The following is a 23,523-nucleotide window of genomic DNA, read 5'->3' on the forward strand; positions in this document are numbered from 1 at the left end:
GTGCTTCCACCATTTTCCCCGGAACCGAGGTCAGACTCACCGGTCTGTAGTTTCCCGGGTCACCCCTTGATCCCTTTTTAAAGATGGGCGTAACATTGGCTATCTTCCAGTCCTCTGGGATCACGCCTGTTTTCAGGGATAGATTGCAAATTTGCTGCAGTAGTTCCGCTATCTCCTCCTTTAGTTCCTTCAGAACCCTTGGATGGATTCCGTCCGGACCCGGGGATTTGTCAGTTTTTAGTTTTTCTAGCTGCCTGCGTACGTCTTCCAGGCTCACTTCCATGGATGTTAATTTTTCTGCTTGATCTCCCTTGAAGATTTGCTCAGGTTCTGGTATGAAGGGCGAGATGAGCTCCCAGGGGTATATGCCCTGAGCTATCCGACAAATTAGTGCAGGCCAGCTAGATAAGTGCCCTGCAAAAGGGTTGCCCCCATCCAGTTACAGGTCCAAGGGAGCATTTCATAAACCCTTCAGTGTCGGAGCACATTTTGAGCAATGTGCCAAAATCAACCCATCAGGGGTTAAGACTGAAAAGAGGCAAAGGATTTTACAAGTAGTAGGGTGGCAGCTGCCAAGTATTTACCCAAAATGCATTTACTGGAGTCATTTTCACTGTGATAATCCTGAGTGGAATGGTGTGGTGGCCGTGTCAGTCCACTATTCGAGGTAATATGTAGAAATAAAGCAAAAACATGAAGGAAAAAAAACCCCTTTTTATTGGGCTAACAATGTACTTTATGATTAGCTTTCAAGCGTAACCCCTCTGATCTGAGGAAGAAAGGGTTATCTTCGAAAGCTAATCATAAACTCCATTAAGTGAGTCCAATAAAAAAGGTATTATTTTTTCCTTTATGTTTTTGTTTTATTTCTGTAGTAATCCTGAAAGCCCAACTAGTTAAAGGCGCCTCTAGGAGACTAGTTTACTAAGGCCTGAAGTGCATGGGCTGTATCAGTCCTGGCAAAAACTGGGGTTTCTATAAAGGAACAAGGGATGTAGAGAGCTTTTCTTCTGTAGCTTTAACCTCCTTGTAGAAAGAGAATTTCATTAAAGTGCAGAACTGAAAGAAGCCATTCTGAAATTAATCCTTATTACTGGATTAAGCACCTGCACTTCAATGTCCACTCCAGAAAAAGTACCTTCTGCTAAAGAGTCGGTCAAAGAGAAATAGTGAGGGCAGCAAAGTGTTCCCTAATGCCAAAGGGACAGTGCTGTCTCATGAGGGAAAAGCGTCCCCTAGCTCAGCTAGACAGTGGATTGGTGCTGCTTCAGAGGAAAGAGTGTCTTCTAACACTATGCCCAGAAGCAGTGATAGAGCGAGGGTGAGAGGTACCTCGGGCGGTGGTGCCCCCCGATCCCGCCTGCCACGTGCGCCCCCCCTTCCATTCCCCCGTACCTCTAGTTTAAGTTTTTGCTTGCGGTGGTCACTAACGTTGCTTCTCGAAACCCCGTGGGCTCTCCCTCTGATGTCACTTCCTGTGCGCAGTACCCAGAAGTGATATCAGTGGGAGAGCCAACGGAGTCGCGTAGAGCACATTGTTGACCACCAAGAACAACTTCCACTGAAGGGAAAGGGGGCGTGTGGAGGTGAGGAATGGGAATAGACAGGGGGGGGCGGAGAGGAGAAGGGGTGTCGGCGCCCCCAACAATATGGCACCCGGTGCGGTTCGCCCCTCCCCCCCTTACTACACCACTGCCCAGAAGACACAGGGGCACTCTTTCTTTTGAGCCAGCATTGACCCAGAGTCCCTCTGAGCACATGTCGGAACACAACCCTCTGAACCAGCACCGACCCTAACACAATGCTGAGAGAGAAAATTCGGTTCATAGACAGTAACGCAGAAGACAAAGGCGCACGCCGACAACTGAGCGCAAGATGGAGGCATGCGCCGAAGAAAAAGACTGTTTTTAGGGGCTGTGACGGGGGGTTTTGTTGGGAAGCCCCCCCACTTTACTTAATACAGATCGCGCCGCGTTGTGGAGGCATTGTGGGGAGTTTGGGGGGTTGTAACCCCCCACATTTTAGTGAAAACATAACTTTTCCCCTAAAAACAGGGAAAAAGTTAAGTTTTCAGTAAAATGTGGGGGGTTACAAACCCCCAAACCCCCCACAATGCCCCCACAACGCGGCGCGATCTGTATAAAGTAAAGTGGGGGGGTTTCCCTCCCACACACCCCCGTCGTAGCCCCTAAAAACAGTCTTTTTCTTTGGGACGCGCCTCCGCGCTGCGCTCAGTTGTCTGCTCGCGCCTTTGTCCCGGCGCGCTTTTGACCTGACACTGAAAATTCAGAGCTGGATTAGAGCGAAGACTATGTTGGGACACTGGGTCAGTGGGTTTAGAGGTAAGAGTTACTGGTGGGATAATGAATCATTGCTTGCTCACAAGGGCCCCCTAACCTCATATTTATCCATTTGATTGATACTGATTCAGAGGAAAAAGACGTCCTTCATCAGTAGTTTCTTGGCATTGGAGGTTCCCCATTCCAACAAAGGTCCATGTGGCAAAGCATTTATCTAGTTAAGTTTTGACTGAGCCAGACAAACCATGGAGACTGAAATCCTCTCCTCTCCTCACCCCACCCTTCCTTTCCTCTGGATAAAATTTTGTCTGAGGAACAAGTGGCTTGGACAAACTTATCCGACCAAATAACAGCAGCTCTGGAGACGTTACTGTCTGGAATACAGCTTCACTTTGGCTGGTACCTCAGGTTGGCTAATCAACAGGCCTAAACTTAACTGGACACTGTCTGGTTAATATTACATGGGATATTTATCCCAAGGGATACCCATGGGATATTTAACCCAAGTAGATTAAAGCTAAATATCCAAGTAAAATTAACCAGCCAAAGTTATCTGTAAAATTGCCTAGCCATGGCTGGCTGAATATCAGCCTCTCACTGACTAAAACCACCTACTTAGAATAACCCTCTCCCACCTTCATTTCCCAAACCCAACCTCACCCCCCCCCCCCCCACCCCTCCATGACACGGGCACAGATTTTAGGAATTCAGCTGCAATAGGTGAGCATGCGAAAGCATTACCAGATCGGCCACAATCCGCACAGGAGATGAGGTCCTCAGGACAGCCAGTCTTCTTAGAGCCGCCTAGACAGAAATCGCAATAACCATTGGGAATAACTGAGCCATCCGGAGCTTTCTTAGCTGTAAAACAGCAACAAGAGGTGCTATCTTCATTCTGAAGGAAGAGAGAGCGCCACCTGTCGGCTTCTATCGCCCTGTCTTTCATATCCTCCCATTCACATAAACACGATGAGGCCAATGAAAATGGAAGTGAATGGAAGGAGAAAAGGAGACTATTCAGGGTTGACCTCCCCACTAGGCAGATTAAGGTGTCTAAGGTGGCACAATTTGGCAGGTAGCATCAAAGAGGCAGTCTAAATACCTATGGAAGACATCGTAGCCAGCGCAGGGCCTTAAGCATGCTCAGATGCTCAAGGTCCACTGAGTCCCACTCCTACAAACTTCCTGTTTTGGAAAGGGCAGCACCCAGCAAGCCTTGAACATGTGCAGATGTTTCAAGGCCCTGCACTGGCTGCAAGATCTTCCATAGGCATGTAGACTGTTGCACTGGTGCTGCCCTGGGGGGGGGGGTAAAGAAGAGCAGGGAAGTCACTGAACACCTTAGGATTTGGAGGAGAGGAAAGGGGGGGGGTTGAGAGATGCTAGATACCACAGGGGAGGGGTACAAAAAGGGAGATGCTGGATTACAGAAGAGTATGGAAAGAAGAGGTGATTCTGGATATGAGTGTTGGTGAGGAGGAGAGTGTCTTTCGTCACTCTGGGGCAGGGAGCGCCTAGAATTTCAGATACTCTTGGGCTAGTCCCGACTGTTCAAATTTTGAAAACCTCCTATGATTTCACTGATTTCTTCATTTAGGTGGTGATTATTTTTATAATTGAATACCTTTATTGTAAAATTAATGCCTTACAAAATAAAGAGTACCCAACAAATATATAAATACATATAAGCACAATACAAATGTTCATCTATAGTACAAAGCTTATTGTCCCAAACTGCCCCCCCCCCAAGATCAAAATATTTGCACAATAACTCCTTTCAAGAGAATGTAGGTGATTAATAATCTAGTCAGCTGTCATTGTTTCTAATGGCAGTGAGGTAAGTTCCAGTAAGTTTCTGGCCCCCCCATTTGATGTAGACACCCCAAACTTTATGATAAGATACAATGCCTTGAAATCCTAAGAGATGTTCATTTAGACATTAAGGCCCTGATTCTGTATAGGATGCCCGGGAGGGGGTCCTATACAGAATCAGGCCTACACTAACCCCGATTCTGTAACCGGCGTCCATGTTACAGACGCCGGTTAGAGAATCGGGTTACAGTAGACGCGGCCGGTACACTTATTGCGGCAAGGGATCTCCCTGCCGTGATAAGTATAGCGGCTGCCTGTCTGATCGCCGGCAGGAGGGTGCTGAACCCATCCTGCCAGAAGGCCGCCACCCCACCGACACACTCGATGGCCAGCAGGAGTGTGCCCAACCCCTCAAGCTGGAACGCCACCCCCCTGAAACTCTTGATCGCCGGCAGGAGGGTGCCCAACCCCTCCTGCTGGAAAGCCACACCCCCTCCGGACCCTCCGCTAATGACCCCCCCGGGCTACCCCCCCCCCCGATGACCCCCTAGCCTCACCCCATCTAATCCCCCCCCAACTAACCTCTAAATTGTTGGCCGGATGGATGGGTCTTGCTGCCGTCCAACTGGCAGGCCCGCCTCTTCGAAGTGAGGCGGGCCGGCCCCTTCCCGGCCCATCCCCGCTAAGCCTTAGGCATAGCGGGTCTGCCCATCCCCACTAACCCAAAGGCCTGATTGGCCTAGGGGATGGGTCGGGAAGGGGTGGGCCCGCCTCATTTCGACAAGGCGGGCCTGCCGGCTGGACAGCAGCAAATCCCGGCTGGCCAACAATTTAGAGGTTAGTTGGAGGGGAGGTTAGGGGGTCATCGGGGGGGGTGGTAGCGTGGCAGGGGGCCGTTAGCGTGGGGGTCTGGAGGAGGTGCGGCTTTCCAGCAGGAGGGGTTGGGCACCCTCCTGCCGGCGATCAAGAGTTTTTTTTGGGGGGGGCGGCGTACCGGCAAGAGGGGTTGGGCACCCTCCTGCTGGCGATCAGGAGTTTCAGGAGGGCGGCGTTTCGGCAGGAGGGATTGGGCACCCTCCTGCCGGCGATTGGGAGTTTCGGGGGCGGAGGGGGGGCGGCGTTCCGGCAGGAGGGATTGGGCAGCCTCCTGCTGGCGATCGGACAGGCAGCCGCGGCTGCTATACTTATTATAGCAGGGATATCCCTTGCCGCGATAAGTATAGCGGCCGCGTCTACATACAATGTAGGCCAGCATTTTGCTGGTCTACATTGTAAGCGTCTCTTCCTCTACTAGGGAGATGCATAGGGCCGCTTAGGTTCGCCTAAGACCCTTAGGCGAGCTTAGGCGGTCTTGTGGGCCTCCCTAGGCTCCCGGAGGTGCCTTCAATATAGGCGGCCTGCCTGGAGAGCATTTATTTCTTTAAAAACGTGCATCCCGATTGGCTGATTAGACAGCTGTAGGACGCCTACAGCTGCCTAAAATTGGGACGCACTTTGCAGAATCAGGGCTTAAATGTAATTGTTCTAATTTTGCTTGGACCAAGGGGAGATCCAGAACAGCTGTGTGTTTCCATGCTGTCATCACCGTAATACAGGCTGCTGTAAAAATGTGAGCAGTCAGTTTATGCTCCTCCATTGTAAAGCCAGGAGTTGGGACATTCAATAAGCAACAATCCAACACATCAGTCCTCAGAGATTTGGAAAAATAAGTGCATAAGAATAACTATCTGGGCAGTGAAATGTTAAGTGACTTGCCAGAGTCACAAGGAGCTGCACTGGGAGTTGAACTCACAACCTCATGTTGAGGCAGCTGCTCTAAGCACTAGACCAGTGGTAGGCAATTCCAGTCCTCGAGAGCTACAGGCAGGTCAGGTTTTCAGGCTATCCACAATGAATATGTATGAGATGGATTTGCATGCACTGCCTCCTTGAGATGCAAATCTACCTCATGCATATTTATCCTGAAAACCTGACCTGCTTGTGGCTCTCGAGGACCTGAACTGCCTACCCCAGCACTAGACCACTCTTCCACTGAATGCATGGCAGATTGTTAGCATGAAGGAGGACATACATAGGTCAGAGAAAAAGCCAGAGGTCCAAAGAGCCATGACAGGGGAAAAAAACCTCCAGAACCTTAGAGTGTCAAAGAAACTGTGCCAAATGCTGGGTTAGCTGAAGATTCCAGAGAATGGAGCACCATAGGGGAAAATAATGAAGATGTCAGCAAGGAAGCAAAGAAAAGAATGCATTGCAGCAGGAAATGCAATGGAGAAAAACTTGACTGTCATGAAGGGAATAAAGGAAAAAGGTGCCTTTGAGGGCATCATGTCATTTGTGTGACGTGCCCTGCATACAAGGAGCAGTACTGGGACCCGGTTGCACAATCTTTGGACAGAGGGGCAGCAGTTCCACCAGTGAGGCATACCATCTTCCTGGAGTGAGTTTGTTGTTTTGGGGTTTTTTTTTTTAGAAGGTAGTAAAAAAAAAAAAAAAAATTGGAAAAAGCTGGCTATACTTAATATTAGCGAGTCATGAAGTCGAGGAATATACGACAGACATAGAGAGAAATAAGAAGAGACTTAATAGAGAAAAAGGCTCAACTGGAAATGAAACATAGAAGAGGAATGGAGAAACTGTGAAGAGAGTAATATGACATGCTACGTAATAGGTGCAAATAACTACAAAGAAATAATCAGAGGAGCATGCAAAGTCTAGACCAGGGGTGCCCACACTTTTTTAGCTTGCGAGCTACTTTTAAAATGATCTACCAACAATAAAATTTTAAAAAAACACAAAGTACACTGTACGCAGAGAAAATGTTAATTATCGTTTATATTTCGGGGTTATTTTTCAAAGAGGTCAAGGCAGATGACTTTAAAATATGCAATGTCACCTCAGTAACAGCTATACAAATATAGACAAACTAAACCTTAAGTTTGTATACCGCATACTCCATAAAAATAGAGCTTGGCACGGTTTACAGGTAATTCAATAAATGATGGAAGGACATAATAAGAAATCAGAGGTTATGAAGAGACAAATATACCCCCTCCCCTTTTACTAAACCGCGATAGCGGTTTTTAGTACAGGGAGCTGCGCTGAATGCCCCACGCTGCTCCTGATGCTCATAAGCTCCCTGGGCTAAAATCGGCTATCGCGGTTTAGTAAAAAGGGGGTCATAGTGCAAAATATATATAGCAGATATAAATTCGGACACATTTTGATCACTAAATTTAAAATAAAATCATTTTTCCTACCTTTGCTGTCTGGTGATTTCATGAGTCTCTGGTTGCACTTCCTTCTTCCTGCATGCTTCATTCCATTCCCCAACCAACATCTCTCTCTGTTCCTCCATGAGTCCAACTTTTTCTTCCTCTCTCCCTGCCCCATTCCCTTTCTTTCTCTCTCCTTGCCCCCTCCCTTTCTTTCTTTCTTTCTCTCTCTCTGCCTGCCCCCCCCCCCACCAAAGCCACCACCGTCGATTTCTCCCTGCTTCCCTGACGCCAGGCCAGGCTCATACAAGTGCCAGGTCCGTAACCTCCCTCCCCACCCCTGACGTCAATTTTGACTTCAGAGAGGACATTGTTCAAAAAAATCAAGAGCTCTATGGGATTCTTCTCAGTTGACTGAAATCTGGAAATTCAGGCAGACGACGAAATAGAATATACTGCTCAAAACCAGTCAAGTTCTATACAATCGGTTTGAGATAAGAGGACAAAGTAGTTGAAATCGAGAACTCTATTAGTCAACATAGGTGTGACAAAGATAGCGTTGAAACTTATCCATAGTCCGGCCTTCAGGTTCTGGTGGTGCAGTGGCATAGGCTCTGGAGCTGAAGGCTTTCAAGAGAGGATTTAACCAGCAAAGACTAATGAGACCATTGCGGTTTATCAAGACCAGGACAGGATTGTAAGCTCAGACCAGTACCGAGGGAGACATAGAAGTACTGGTACCAAACACTGAGAATAAGATACAGAAGCAGCAATGGTACAGAGGTGAACATAGCAGCGGTACTGAGTCTCGATGCAGGTAAATAACACAGTGGAGAGAGAGCTCAAATAGGCCTCAACGACGAAGGCAACAATCCGAAAGAAGGAGTCGTGAGGAAAAGATGTCAATCATAAAGGCAGAATAGCTGAAAAACTGTCAGTGTTGAGTCTAACTGTTCACATTTGTGCTGTTTATCAATAAAGTGCTTTTTGGATTATCTACTGCTGAGAGATCGACATCTTTTCCTCATGACTCCTTCTTTCAGTTCGGTATATAACACAAAGCAGGACAGATCAGTACTGAGCAGAGTCTGATGCTAAAGCTGTGTTGGTACCGAAGGTAAAATAGGGGCATCAAGGCCAAAATGATTATAAGCCAATGGCCAGCCATTCACCATATAGATCCTCTGCATAAGGTGAGAGATTGCACCAGTACTAAGGGCTATGAAGCTGGTAGACCTGACCCATACAAATAGCAAATATACTAAGAAACATTCTTCCCCCCCAAAAAAAAACAACAACAAAAAAACCCTCCATTGTTGAGCAAGATAAATCTAACCATACCAACAACTACCCTACCAAAACGCATTCACTTCCAAATAAAATCATAAAAATACCATTGATGTCATCCAGGGTATAAATCTAGAATGATGTAAGTAAATGTAGTATTGCTTTGCAAATGAATCAAGGCTAAGGTTACCATATTTTACAATAGTAAAATCTGGACATGCGGCCCCACCCCCCAGCCCCATCCTGCTCCAGCCAAGTCACGCCCTGTTCCGCTCCAGCCCTGCCCCAAAACCTCTTCCCAAGCTTGGACTCGCATTCTGAGGGCCTCTGAGCCATGCGCAGGTGTGACGTGATGCTGTCACACGCATGCATGCATGCAACGTCGCCTCGTTGCATCCGTGCATGTGCAGATGCCCTCCAGACGCGGCCCCAAACTCAAAGCTTTTCAAAACCCGGATAAAGTGCCAGGTTTTGAAAAGCCATCTGGACGCCTGGGACAGTCCTCTTAAAAAAAAAGGACATGTCCAGATAAATCCGGAATCTAGCAACCCTAATCAAGGCAGAATTAAATAATATTGGCTTTTCTTTGGAGCCTCTGAAAGAATACAGAAAATGAGGAGCAATTTGGGAAAACTGTTTGAACTGAAAATTGTCTTTCACCCGGTAGCTAAAAGTGTGTACATTGGTTTCAAAGCACATGTACTTGCAGTAAAGGGAAAAGGGACAGGCAAGGTGAAGCAATAGGCAGGAAAGTGTGCTCAGATTTCCTCCTACTGATTGGACCACTTGGTTTACTATTCTAAGGCTTCCCTCTCATTACACAGTGATCAAGATCTGTGCACTGGTACTGAAGCTCTGATGAGTGAGAAACAGGGCTCTAATGTGACATGAGAAAGCTTTCAAATGAGTATGATACACTCCTAATGAGTGAGATGGCATCTCTGAAAAGGGATGGGCAGAGGGAGGTAGAATACAATGGAAAGTATCCTTAAGGAGAATAAAGCCTTAATAAAGCAGACCCTAAGTAAGAAATGTCATTCAAAAATTATTCTCATCTATTACGAGTTTTTTGCAGCTGTAGGTGTAAAAAAAGCTTTGGAACTCAGTCCAAAGTAAAAGTTGTATTCAACTTGTATTCTACTTGTATTCAACACCAGCTTGAGAGATGGTGCAGGCCTGGGGGGGGAGAGGTTTAAGGTTACTATATTTGGACCCTCACAAACCCGGATGCATGGCCCCGCCCCATTCTATCCCACCCCTTGCCTTGTTCTGCCTCCAGCCTCACCCAATTCCGCCTCAAGCCAGCCCCATTCCGCACCAGCCCCTCCCCCCCCCCCCCACCGGCACCTCAAAACCTCATCTTTTTCCCCAACAAAGCTCCGGCCGCGTCTGGAGGGCCTCGAGCATGCGTGGATGTGTGCGACGTCATCCGCACATGCTCAGAGGCCCACCAGATGCAGCCGGAGCTCGTTGGGGCTTTCCAAAACCTGGACAAACTGCCAGGTTTTAGAAAGTCCGTGGGTTTTTCCGGACCTCTGGTAACCCTCGAGGCAGAGAGCCTGCACCCGTACCTCTGTTCTGCCCCAGATTGGATAATAATAATAATAATTTTATTCTTATATACCGCCAAAGCCATATAAGTTCGAGGCGGTTTACAGCAAGAGGCGCTGGACAATCAGCGAAGAGGTTACAATCAAAGTCAGCAATACAATCTTACATAATAAAGAATATGAAAGCTAAATGGTTCATAGGGTTACAGGATTGAATAAGAAGTGGTGAGTAGATTCTTAGTTAACAAATCGATTGAACAGACTTGTTTTTAATAGTTTTCTAAGCCAGTCGTTCCATTTGCCTGCCTGGAAGGCAAGAGTTCTGTCCAAGAATCTTTTGTAGTGGCAGGCTTTTATTGTCGGATAGGTGAACAGATGAATTCTTCGTGTGGGCCTAAGATAATTTGCCAGATTGAAGTGGGAAACCAGGTAAGTGGGAGCCAGACCAAATATTGATTTATAACAGACAAGCGAACTTAAACAGGATTCGTGCCTCTAGGGCAGGGGTGCCCACACTTTTTGGGCTTGCGAGCTACTTTTAAAATGACCAAGTCAAAATGATCTACCAACAATAAAATTTAAAAAAAACACAACGCACACTGTACGCATAGAAAATGTTAATTACCATTCCTATTCCAGGGTTTTTCATATCACCTCAGTAACAACCATACAAAAATAGACAAATATACCCCCCTCCCTTTTTACTAAACCACAATAGCAGTTTTTAGAGCGCAGGGAGCTGCGCTGAATGCCCAGCGCTGCTCTCGACGCTCATAGGCTCCCTGCGCTAAAAAACTCTATTGCGGTTTAGTAAAAGGGGACCTTAGTGTAAAATATAGACAGCAGATATAAATTGAGACACATTTTGATCACTAAATTTAAAATAAAATCATTTTTCCTACCTTGTCTGGTGATTTCATGAGTCTCTGGTTGCACTTTCTTCTTCTGACTGTGCATACAATCTTTCTTCCCTTCTTTTAGTCTGTATGCTTCCTCTCCTCCACACCTCATTCCCTCCCCCAACTTTTTCTTCCTCTCTCCCTGACCTTTCTTTCTTTCTCTCTTCATGCCCCCTTTCTTTTTTTCTGTTTCTCTTCTTTCCTTCTGTCTCCCTGCCTGCCCTTTTTCTTTCTTTCTTTCTCCCTGCCCTCCCCCAAGACACTGCCACTGCCATCGGGGACCCAAACTGCCATCGGGGACCAGGACCCAAACCGCCACCAATAACAGGCCCGAAAGCCGACGCCAATAACACGCCCAAAAGCCGACGCCGCCCCAACCTCTCCCTGCTTCGGCCGACCAGCATCGCGAGGAACTGTTGGGGGAAATGCTGCCAGGTCCTGCCTTCGCGGAAACAGAAAGTAGGCAGGACCCGGCAGCAAGAAGAGGAAATGCTTCATTTACTTGTCTCCCGCCTTAGCCCTAGCGAACGCTTGCTTCAGGGCTCTCAACATGTGCGTGTCGGCTTCCCTTCTCTCCCCCCCCCCCCGGACATAACTTCCGGTTTCGGAGGGAAGAGAAGGTAAGCCGGAACGCACACGTTAGAGCCACGGAGCATAAGTTCGCTACGGGCTGAAATCTCCAAGCCGGTTTTTTGGGTATTTTTTTAAAATGTTCAGCAGCGGCAGATGACAGCTGGGTGGACCACCCAGCTAAAAGGCCCTAGGGAGAATACTGGAGAGGAAGGCTGATCGGCCCGTAGATCAGGACGGCAACACGAGTGCGATCGACTCGAGTTGCCTTCCTGAGCTACTGGTCGATCGCGATCGACGCGTTGGGCACCCCTGCTCTAGGGGTAGCCAATGGAGTCTTTGATAGTAGGGGCTTATGTGTTCCCATTTTTTCAGCCTAAAGATCAGTCGAACTGCTGAATTTTGAATAACTCTGAGTCTTAGAATGGTTTTTTTGAAGGAACCCAAGTAAATAATATTGCAATAATCGAGCAAGCTCAGGATGGATGATTGAACCAGTAAGTGGAAGGATGGTGCATCAAAGTATTTTCTGATGGTTCTGAGTTTCCATAGAACCGAAAAGCATTTTTTAACTAGTAAGTCTGTGTGTGCATTTAGAGTGAGGTGGCGGTCCAAGGTGACTCCCAGGATTTTAATGGAGTGGTCAATAGGGAAGTCCTGACCATTCAGGGAGATCAAGGAGTCTTTGATTTTGTCGTTAGGGCTAGCCAGGAAAAATTTAGTCCCTTCCACTAGTAAAGTACGATCCTTTACTAAAAAGGGTGATGGATGCATGAACAGCATGGAGCAAAACTTGTACCACAATTAAAGGATGGCCTGGAATATGCATAAAAGTACCCTCAGTTGCAGGGAACTGAGAAGATAAAAGCTAACTAGAATCTGGAGTACTGCAAGCAAGTAAAGAAAACAGGCCGACAATGCATCTTTATGTGTTGTCAAGTTCTTAGTTTTCACATTCTATTACAACATGGCCCAAGGATATCACTGCCTCATTTTGATGAAGGATGGAGTGTCACATTCTGAAAATACATAAAATAAATACAAATTTGGGGAGCATCGACAGCTGGACCATAGGAAGAGGTATTTTGGCCACATTGTTTGACAATCTACTGGGCAGTGAACCGGTCCCTTTGCATGAGTTCATGAAAATATACACCCCAGACTGTCTTGGGATGACATTGAAGTCATGAGAAGGTGGGGAGGATAACAGCCTACTCTTCTCTTTGACCACAGCTGGCTGACCATGATGTGAAGACTTACAAAACTTTCTCTCTCATTTGAGCATGCTTTAGGCATCCTGGTTTCACAGAATTCTATCTAAGGATTCGTAGTCCTGATAGCTATAAGATTAGGAACTGAAGTCCATCAGCCTGACCAGCAGAAATGAAGTAAGTTGGCATCCATAGGTGTGCCATTAGTTTTCTTGCCATTTTCTAACTGGTTTGACAGTGGTTACTTTCTAGGGTGACAATTGATCCAACAGGATACCTAGCATAATATATAATAAACTAGTCTTATAGCCCGTTACATTAACGGGTGCTAGAATATATGTGTGTGTGTCTCTCTTTATTTCTTTTTCTCTCTCTCTCTCCTTAGCAGCTTTCTTTCTTTCTTTTTCCTTGGCTGTCCATCACCACCCCTTGCCTGCTCCCCCTGTCCATTCTCCCTTCCTTTTACCTCCCCTGTGTCCACCACTACCCCTTCACAGCTCTCCTTATGCAGCAGCAGCCCTTCTCCCTTTGTTTTACCTCCCCCTGTCCAGCAGCACCTTTCCCTCCCCCCATACCAGTTCCCTGTGCACCTGCCCCTGTGTCTTTCTTCTTGTCTTTCTGTCTCCCTTCCTCCCTCTGTCTGTGTGTCCAAAGCAGCATTCCCTTCCCCTCCATTTCCCTCCCCCCACACCAGTTCCCTGTGCACCTGCCCCTGTGTCTTTCTGTCTCCCTTCCTCCCTCTGTCTGTGTGTCCAAAGCAGCATTCCCTCTCCCTCCATTTCCCTCCCCCCACACCAGTTCCCTGTGCACCTGCCCCTGTGTCTTTCTGTCTCCCTTCCTCCCTCTGTCTGTCTGTCCAAAGCAACATTCCCTCCCCCTTCCATTTCCCTCCCCCCACACCAGTTCCCTGTGCAGCAGCATTATTGTTTCCTCTACCCCCTTTCCCTTCCCACAGTAGCGACTACAAACGCGGGCCGAGTCCTTTGGCGGCCCCCCCTTCCCTTCCCGCGGGTCCGACTACACATGGCGATTCAAGCAGCATGTCCAGCAGTCTTCACACGCTGCTTCGGGTCCTTCTACTGGCCTGATTTACTCTGGCACGTCCAGAGCAAATCAGGGCAGTAGAAGGGCCTGAAGCAGCGTGTGAAGACTGCTGGACATGCTGCTGAAATCGCCAGTCGTGGCCGCGGTAAGTGAAGGGGGGGGCGGCAAAGGACTTGGGTGCCGGGCAACGGAAATCTTCTTCTACCTTGCCTCTCCTCCACCGTCGGGAGTCAGCGCCAGGAGCTTTAACGGCTGGTGGTTCTGCGTTGAAAGAATCCCGCGCCTCTTTGAAAACTGTCACGCCGCTGGAGGCGGGAGGCGACGGAGAGGGCAGGGGGTGAGCCGCGCATGTGCACTTCCTAGCTACAGCTCACAGAAAACGGACGCACGCTTAGGAAGTGCGCATGCGCGGCTTACCATTTTATTATATTAGATGGGCAGAAATACCCAACAGTAATCTTCAAGCAATAAGCATTGCCTTCTTGAACATTCCCTCAAGGATCATACCATGAAAGGTAACACTGTGAAGCAAGAGGTAAAAATTTGCACTGCTAAAGTTTCTCCCACCCCTTTCCCCTCACTATCACACACAAGTATTTGTCTTCAATCCCTGCTTTCCCATGTTTTAGATTGGATTTTTTTTACTGAAAGTGTGGTAGATGCGTAGAACAGTCAACTAGAAGAGATGGTAGAAACAGAGACTGTCTGAATTCAAGAAAGTGTGGGATAGGCATGTGGGATCTCTTAGAGCGAGGAAGAGATAATGGCTACTGCGGACGGGCAGACTGGATGGGCCATTTGGCCTTTGTCTGCCATCATGTTTCTATGTTCTATGTTTCAGAGCCAGAAGCTGGGTGCAAAGGGCAGTCCATGCCGCTAGGACAGCACCGTTGCAGCACCAATCTCCCCTGTCAAGAACCAAACACTGTCCCAGCCGCTGGAGCCAGAAAGATCACAAGTTCCACTTGGATGGATAAAGGCAGGGTCCACTGCAATCAGCAGCCTCTGCAATGCTGCCAAGCAGCGATCGAGACGGCCACCCATCAGAAAGAAAGGAGAGCCAGCAGGGTGCAGCAGCAGGGCCCAAACGCAGCAGCACACACCCCATAGCACCAGTCCCCAAAGGAAAGGAGAGCCGCGATCTTCCGATGAATCTCTACCACCATATCGACAAGTAGGAAAGCCTTTAAACCATTGGTCTAACATTCTATAACAGTCAATCTCAGAAAATCGGTTATTATAGAAGTCTGAAACCATCTGTCTCACCCATATCAAGATTAGGAAAAGCTTTAAAAAACAAACTGAATTAACATATAACTAAACAAAAAAGCAAAATAAAAACAAACCCCAAAATGAAGGAGGCACAGCAGCCCACGTCCTAATCGGACGCCATCTTGTTCATCAGTCTGAGTGAACTGCAAAAGTTGTCTGCCATCTATTGCTTGGTCAGGATGGACTGATAGTATCAGAAAAGTTTTCATCACCTTGATGTTCTCTGACCAATTGGAATTCTCAAAACAAATTATTAACCATAGTCAGCATCAATGGTCAACCATGCACCTAACTAGTCATGGTTTATAACCAAATGCATTGTAGTCACAGCCACTGTGGAACTGCAATTCATCTCCTACCCTCTGTCTTATATACAACCTCCCCACAAACAAAAGGCAAGCCAGTCTCACCCTCCAAAAACTGAATAATAATATAATAATCTGCAATTACCTGTGTGTTTTGACTGCATTTCAGGCACCCAGTTCAATTCCTTGTAAAACTCTGAGAGGAGAGAACAAAAAATTAATAGTTAAAATCTCTGCCTGAATAGAAACATAGAAACATGATGACAGATAAAGGCCAAATGAGCCATGTAGCCTACCCATCTGCAGTAACCATTATCTCTTCCTCTCTCTGAGATCCCAGTGCCTATCCCATGCCTTCTTGAATTCAGACATAGTCTCTGTCTCCACTACTTCCTCTGGGAAACTTCCACACATTCACTACCCTTTCTGTAAAAAAGTTTATTTCCTTAGATTACTCCTGAGCCTATCACCTCTTAACTTCATCCTATGCTCTCTCATTCCAGAGCTTCCTTTCAAATGAAAGAGACACAACTCATGCGCATTTACGCCACGTAGGTATTTAAACATCTCTATCATATCTCCCCTCTCCTCCAAAATATTCATATTGAGATCTGATATGATAGAGACCTTCAAGATCATGAGGGGCATAGAGAGGGTGGATAGGGACAGATTCTTCAGACTGAAGGGGACAACAAGTACGAGGGGGCATTCGGAGAAACTGAAGGGAGATAGGTTCAAAACAAATGCAAGGAAGTTTTTTTTCACCCAAAGGGTCGTGGACACTTGGAATGCGCTACCGGAGGAAGTGATCAGGCAGAGTACGGTACAGGGATTCAAACAGGGATTGGACGGATTCCTGAGGGATAAAGGGATTGTGGGAAACTGAGAGAGGTGCTGGGATGTAACACAGGTATAGAAAGCTAACCAGGTAATAAGTATAGAAACCCAACAGGACGTGCATGTGCAAGACCGGAGGGTTAGGACTACGATGGGAAGATAGGACTTCAATGAGAAACCAAGGTGGCAAGGGAGCCCCTTCTGGTGATTCAGACAGGTCGTGACCTGTTTGGGCTGCCGCGGGAGCGGACTGCCGGGCAGGATGGACCTATGGTCTGACCCGGCGGAGGCACTGCTTATGTTCTTATCTATAAGTCTATCCCCATACGCCTTATCACGAAGACCACACACCATTTTAGTAGCCTTCCTCTGGACCGACTCCATCCTTTTTATATCTTTTTGAAGGTGTGGTCTCCAGAATTGTACATGATATTCTAAATGAGGTCTCACCAGAGGCATCAATACCTCCTTTTTCTCACTTGCCAGACCTCTTCCTATGCATCCTAGCATCTTTCCAGCTTTCGCCATCACCTTTTCAATCTGTTTGACCACCTTAAGATCATCACATACAATCACACCCAAGTTCTGCTCTTCTGTCGTGCATATAAGTTCTTCACCCCCTAAACTGCGCTGTTCCTTCAGGTTTTTGCAGCCCAAATGCATGACCTTGCATTTCTTAGCATTAAATTTTAGCTGCCAAATTTCAGACCATTCTTCAAGCTTCGCTAGATCTTTCTTCATGTTATTCACCCAATCCGGTGTCTACTCTATTGCAGACTTTGGTATCATCTGCAAAGAGGCAAATCTTACCCGACAGCCCTTCAGCAATATCGCTTATAAAAATGTTAAAAAGAACAGGCCCAAGAACAGAACCTTGAAGCACATCACTGACAACATCCCTTTCCTCAGAGCGATCTTCATTAACCATTACCCTTTGTCATCTTCCACTCAACCAGTTCTTGACCCAGCCCATCACTTTGGGGCCCATCCAGATGGCACTGTTTATTTATTAGACGTCTGTGTGGAACACTATCAATGGCTTTGCTAAAATCTAAACACACCACATCTAATGCACTCCCTGCATCAATTCAAGGGTCAGACTGGACACTATGAGGTACATAATCAAAATGGAAATACGTCTAAAAACCCACATAAATCAGCACTTGGACGATCTAAAAGACAGGTTGTCCAAGTGCCGATAATTGAAATGGGTTTTAGATGTATCTAGAGGCAACTTATGCCTTTTGACTGACGCTGTGCGCCCAGAGCAAAAAGGGACATTTTTCAAGGAATAGTTAAGGCGGGATGTGGGCTGACCAAACTTAGTCTTCCTGCAGCGATAATCGAAAGTTTGACGAGACTGCCTAGACGGAACTTATATTTTGTGACTTAGGCGATCTAAAAAAAAACCAGGTATAAGTGCCCAGGTATCCAAATAACTACTGCAGGGACAAAGTACAGACCCCCACACACTCCCCTAGTGATCACTGACCCCACCCCCCCACCGCCATAAAAATAGAATAAAAACATACATACCTGCCTCCAGAACATTAGCACCTGGCATAGGAAAGCCTAGTAAAGCTGCACAGCGGTGGCTTAAGTAGCCAGGGATGGGTGGGCTATTGAACCATCGAGAGGAGGATCCAGGCCAATAAACCACTCTAACCACTACATTCATGGTGGAACATGTGAGCTCACCAAAACCCTACTGTACTGTCATATAGGTGGCACTGCAGCCATAAGGGCTATTGGGGTTGTAGACAGGTGGATACAGTGGGTTTTGGGGGTGTTTGGGGGGAGCTCACCATGTCCTGCATGAGAGTTGTGGTGAGATGTTTATGTGGCACCCTTTTTGTGAAGTTCACAACAGTACCCTGTAAGGTGCCCCACTACTCTGGTGCCATGTCTGGGTGGCCAGTCCATCACTTTTCTGACCCCTCCCAAGTCCAAAAAGTCTTGTTCTAGGTGTTTTGGACTTGGATGATTTTTTGGACGAAAATGCGGTACAAAGATAGACGACTTGGTGGTCTGGACAATCAAATGGCTGGACGTATAATTAGACAGTTCTCCTCCCCAAAAATATGGAACATATTTTTCGAGAATGGACTTTAGACGCTGCCGACTTTGGGCAATTAGCACCCTAGGCCCAAAACAGACTTAGACGTTTTTTTAAATTATGCCACTCCACATATCCAGTTATTAGTAACCCTCTACATCTCTCTGGATTTATTATGCTATTTTACAGACAAGAGTCATCAGCTTGTGTCCGAATATTCAGACAGAGGTAGTGCAGAGGGGCACTGACCATACCATTCTGCTGACAGCTATAGAGTGCATTTCAAAAACTCTCTTGTTTCAACTGAGTTTTTTTAGTCTGCGGAGAGGAATCCTCTCTTCCCTTTAGCTCACAAACCTTTACTAGATCACAGACCAATTCTAGGACCTTGGGATAGCTGTAGTCTCCCTTCCCCAGAGACATTAATCTCATTCAATACACTGGAAGGATATTGGCAACATATTCCCAACAAACACACTAGAATGTTCCACTTGCTTGCACAGCGGGCCCAGTCAAGAAGGAAAAAAAAAAAAACAACCCCAAAACCTTTCAACCATATCTTGCTGTATCATCACTGGGAGGTGAATCACCCAGGATTTAGTTTTCCATCCCAGCACATTCTGCTATACAGCTGAGTGCCCACTGCTGGATGCGACTTCCAAGGATGTGGCTTGTAAGCATTTCACATCAACCATCTAAATTACAATACAACCCAGAAGAGTAACCAGGGTTTGACATCCTGGGGGGGAAGGGGGAAGCAGACTTTTTGTAAAATAGGCGCCAGTGTGAGGAGGGCCAATCTGTTTAGGCGCCGTTTCATTCAAAATCCGTTTGAGGGAGCAGCCCCTACCCCTCTCATGCTCCTACCCACCTACAACCCCTTCCTGTTCCCACTGCCCCACCCTTTTCCACATGGGGCCTGACCTTGTGCTTCCATTTTCAATCAGAGGAAGGGAAGAACAGGAGAGGGGACCCAAATACAAAGATGCAGACAAAAAGAGAGCATTATGTAATACACCAGACAGATATATTGTGCAGTCTGTTCATACATATTCCTGTCTTTTTTTTGTTCCTTTCAGTGATCTAACACCAGCTCTTGCCTCATCCTCTTTTTCTCCCTCTCTCCTATGGCTGGGAGATAACAAAAGCTGAAGTGAAAATAATCAAGCCAGAGCAATCTGTCAATGCATCACAGTATAAATTAATATACCTCATGCAACTAGCCAATCCTGGTTTATAACCAAATATATTGTAGCCACAGCCACTGTGGGACTGCAATTCATCTCCTACCCTCTGTCTCATATGCAAAAAAAAATAAAAAGGCAAGCCAGTCCCACCCTCTAAAAACTGAGTAGGATGTAGCAGGGTTAAAGTTTTCAAAATAAATAAATAAATAAATAAAATTATATCCGTTTTCACAGCTCTGATCATAGCAGATGTGCAGCAATCAAAGCCTTCTGTGGTGGTCCAGCAGGACTGATGTAAGAGGAGCACTCGCTGTCGGGACTCCCCAATCTGTCAGAATAGAGCTGCTCCCTTTCAGGTCTGCAAAGGACCGGGCTGCAGAGACTAGGAACTGCGTGCAGGATTTCTTCTGCAACTGCTCCTTCTGTTAGGACAAAAGCACAGGGTTTAGATTCTAAATAAAATATTTTAGACCAGCCCTGGGCTTGTGGCACCCATGCTTTCTAATACCCGTAGTGCTGATCTCATAAAGAGTAGAAGCAGAAACTACCATTACCACAATCCATTAGGAGGCAAGGTCTAAGATCTGAGCCAGATGGGAAGGAATGAGGAAAGAGGCTGTTGCATCCCAATGGGATGAAGGCTGTGCGCAGCAGTTCCCCGACAAGAATTTCAAAGGAAAGAATGAAGAGAGTGGCTGGGAACAAGGACACCCTGCTGAATGCCTGATAGGAAAAAATAAGGAAAAAGCCAATGCACAATGACTCCCTAATGACAGCATAGGTTACCACACAGGGCTACAGAAGTGGGAACCCCAATTTAATCTATTAATAACTCCTCTCGTAAAAACTCACACTGTAATTTTCAGTTAATCACTTAACCACCTTCTGCTCAAACTCAGGCTAGATCTTCAGGGCCAAAGACACAAAATGACAAGTTGAAGGTCTCTTGTATGTCACCAAATGCACTGCAGGTCCCATATAAATGCTATTATTATGGTTCAGTTAAGTACGTAAATCCCTGGGAAGCAAAAGAATATCTGCTTTAATAAGGGAAAGTTATTGCCTCTAAGGACAGAAGTGAGGCACACTGTAGCCCTTGCTGTGCACAAAAGACCTAGGGGAGGGAGTCATAAAGATCCCCCCATTTCCCCCACTTAAGAAGGGAGAGGATCCTAAAATGGTTCTCTACTGGAAGCTGCAGATTCTGAATCTTTCTATGTGTTTTCTGTCTTATTCTGCTAGTGTCTGAGCCACATAACAAATGCTAGAAGATCAGACATTAAATCAGGGCCCCTCCTCCTCCCCCACCCTTTCCCATTGCTCTCTCCCTCCCTACTCCTAATTGGAACAATAAATTACACAGAGAAATATTAAAACCCTGGAACCACGATTCTCATATTCAAGACCGGCTTGGGGGATGGCAGGTTGCCACGGAAACCGCATCACTCAACCGTGCGGATATGTTGCCTCCCCCCCCCCTCAAAACCAACCAACTGCAGTCCAAGAAGATGCTGCAATTTCAAAAACATTAAAATAAATTAACCTAAAAAAAAAAAAAATGCTCCAACAGCAGAGGCTGGGATGCAAGGAATAGAAGGACCATAAAAGCAAAATGCAAGCACCTCCTGAGGCTACCACAGGGTTATTTCCGGCCACCTGTCCCAGATACGTCCTTACCTTTTTATCTGTGTTTTGGTTTGGTTTGTTACATCTATACCTTTGAATGAAAGTTTTATTGTCTCATTGCAAGGTCTTCATCTTGTTTTTGTGTTGTTCTAATGGCCCAGACAGCAGAAAGGGACCAACCAATAAAGATTCCAGATGCGGCAGGGACCCTGCTGCTTTCACGATTCCTCACTCGCTGCTGCAAACTGGAGTCAGCTATTTTCCAATTCTTGCAGCACTGTCCCAAAGACATTTTATTTTCATCCTCTGTACCCAATTTTAGTGCTTCTCTCCCTCCAACCCCCCTCCCATGCGAGTGCTTCTCTCTCTCCCTTCCTGATAAAGTCCTCTTATTCTTATAAGAGACCAACACTCCTGTGTGACCCTTAGAATTTAAATGCTTATAGAGCCTGTCACCTCTGGAGAACTCTAGCACTGGAGAACTCAGAGGAAGGACACAAGGGTACAGAACCTGTCACTTCCAGTTCTGTTCACAGGATGGGCATAGGGATACAGAACCTGTCACCTCTGAGCCTGTGCGGCTCAGGGGATGAGAAAAAGGGACATACAGACTGTCACCTTTAGCCTTGGAGAACTCAGATGAAGGACAGCGAGGTGCAGAACGTGTCACTTCAAGGACCGTTCAGGGGATAAGAACAGGGATACAGAGCTTGTTACCTCTAGGAGAGTGATTGGAGGGCTGTAAGCACAGATCAGATGAGTCAGGAGAACTCTGAAATACCCCTAGGTAGTATCACCAAAATGCTTCATGCTCCTGTGAGAAAGCATCTAGTCTTAGTTTTCGCTTCCAAAAATAGAGTGATGTATTTTTATGTATAATCACTCTTTCTGTGTTTCAATTTCCCTATTGCATTCATCTTCCTCTTTTCCTCTTACCTGTGGAGCGCTTCAGGGCTCCATTCTTTTTTATTTTTTAAAAAAATCTTTATTAGCAATTGCAAAAGGCACATACAACCAAGAGAGAAGCCAAGAATAACAGGGTAAAACAGACCAGGAAATCAACAAGCGTAAAAACATGGCAGCAATGAGAAAAAGTACAAGAAACCCTCGGTTGGATGTCCAACACAATTGACATTTTAAAGAATATAGAACCCCCCCCCCCACCAAACCCAGTCAAACCTCAAACAACCAGCCTCAAGTCACAACAATCACTCACCAGATGCTCCAGCAGTCATACCCCCCATACAACCAAACAAGGGCACATGGACACCTTACGCACCGGTGTTATCGTGCTCTTTGGCAGAGAGCCTTGCTTCTGTGTCCTGGTACTGAGCTTGAGGCTGCGGAACCCTTGCCCTGATCCCTCTAGAGCTCCATTCTTTCCCCGGTTCTCTTTAACAGCCCTCTCTCTACTCTAATTCAATCTTTCAAGATTAGCGCCTATTATTACGCTGACAATATCTTATTTGTACACTATATTGATGACTCCTCTATTGATCTACAGCCTTTATGGCCTCCTGGCTCTCTATGAATCATTTCATGCCAAATCCAGAAAATATGGTGCAAACTGGATCTCAACATGCCTCTCCTCCAGATCTTATTCCGACTCTTCCAATCTCCACTACCTCTTCAATTCAATATTTCAGATTCATCCTTGATTCTCAGCTGTCCTCAAGTTATATATCTATGGTTTTAAAGTCTGGTTTTCTGGCCTTATGCAGACTTAAAGCAATTGGCCTTCTGTTAGATTTTAATGGTCTACTTACACTTTACCATGCATCTACTGGATCTAAGATCAATTACTGCAACATTATCTACACTGGTCTTCCTAAATCTGAACTAAAGAGATTATAATCACTCCAGAATACGGCCACTCATATCCTTTGCGGAGCAAAGTGTTATGACAATGCTACCCCTCTTCTTCACTGGCTCCCAATCAGATTTAAGAGTTCAGGTCAAAATCCTAATTTTGACATTTCAGTCTGCACTCTGGTACCCCCTTCCTATTTGTCAGTACTTACCATTCCTTACTCCCCCCTCCCAACTTTACATCTGATTAATAATCGCCTGGTACTTCCTGGCCCCTCTCAGGCAAACCAGAAACAGTGCCTTTTTCTTGTTAGCCCCTTTTTTATGGAAGTCTTGCCTTGTTTTTACACGCCAAATTGTCATTCAAAGCTTTTAGGACTAAGGGCTCCTTTTTACTAAGCTGCGATAGCATTTTTAGCACGTGCAGAATTGCCCCGCGCGCTAAACCCGCGCTACGTGGCTAGAACTAACGCCAGCTCAATGATGGCATTAGCGTCTAGCGCGCACGGCAATTCTGCGCGTGCTAAAACCGCTATCACAGCTTAG

General features: G+C 46.4%; 1 protein-coding gene across 9 annotated transcripts in view; it reads right to left on the bottom strand.

Moving 5' to 3' along the window:
- The window catches only part of DPF1 (double PHD fingers 1), a 146,600-nt gene that overhangs the window by 28,008 nt on the left and 95,069 nt on the right, over positions 1-23,523 (bottom strand). For 4 of the 9 annotated variants that reach the window (XM_033953542.1, XM_033953539.1, XM_033953538.1 and 1 more), the window contains exons 8-9: positions 15,608-15,658; positions 3,042-3,161 (exon numbers count right to left, since the gene is read on the bottom strand). The exons of 1 other annotated variant lie outside the window; for it this stretch is intronic. In XM_033953542.1, coding sequence (XP_033809433.1) covers positions 3,042-3,161; positions 15,608-15,658 — 171 coding nt within the window. The remainder of the gene's footprint in view (positions 1-3,041; positions 3,162-15,607; positions 15,659-23,523) is intronic. 4 more of the 9 variants (XM_033953541.1, XM_033953544.1, XM_033953540.1 and 1 more) reach the window with 4 other exon arrangements.

The sequence above is a fragment of the Geotrypetes seraphini genome, chromosome 8 (assembly GCF_902459505.1).
Source record: "Geotrypetes seraphini chromosome 8, aGeoSer1.1, whole genome shotgun sequence".
Taxonomy (NCBI): domain Eukaryota; kingdom Metazoa; phylum Chordata; class Amphibia; order Gymnophiona; family Dermophiidae; genus Geotrypetes; species Geotrypetes seraphini.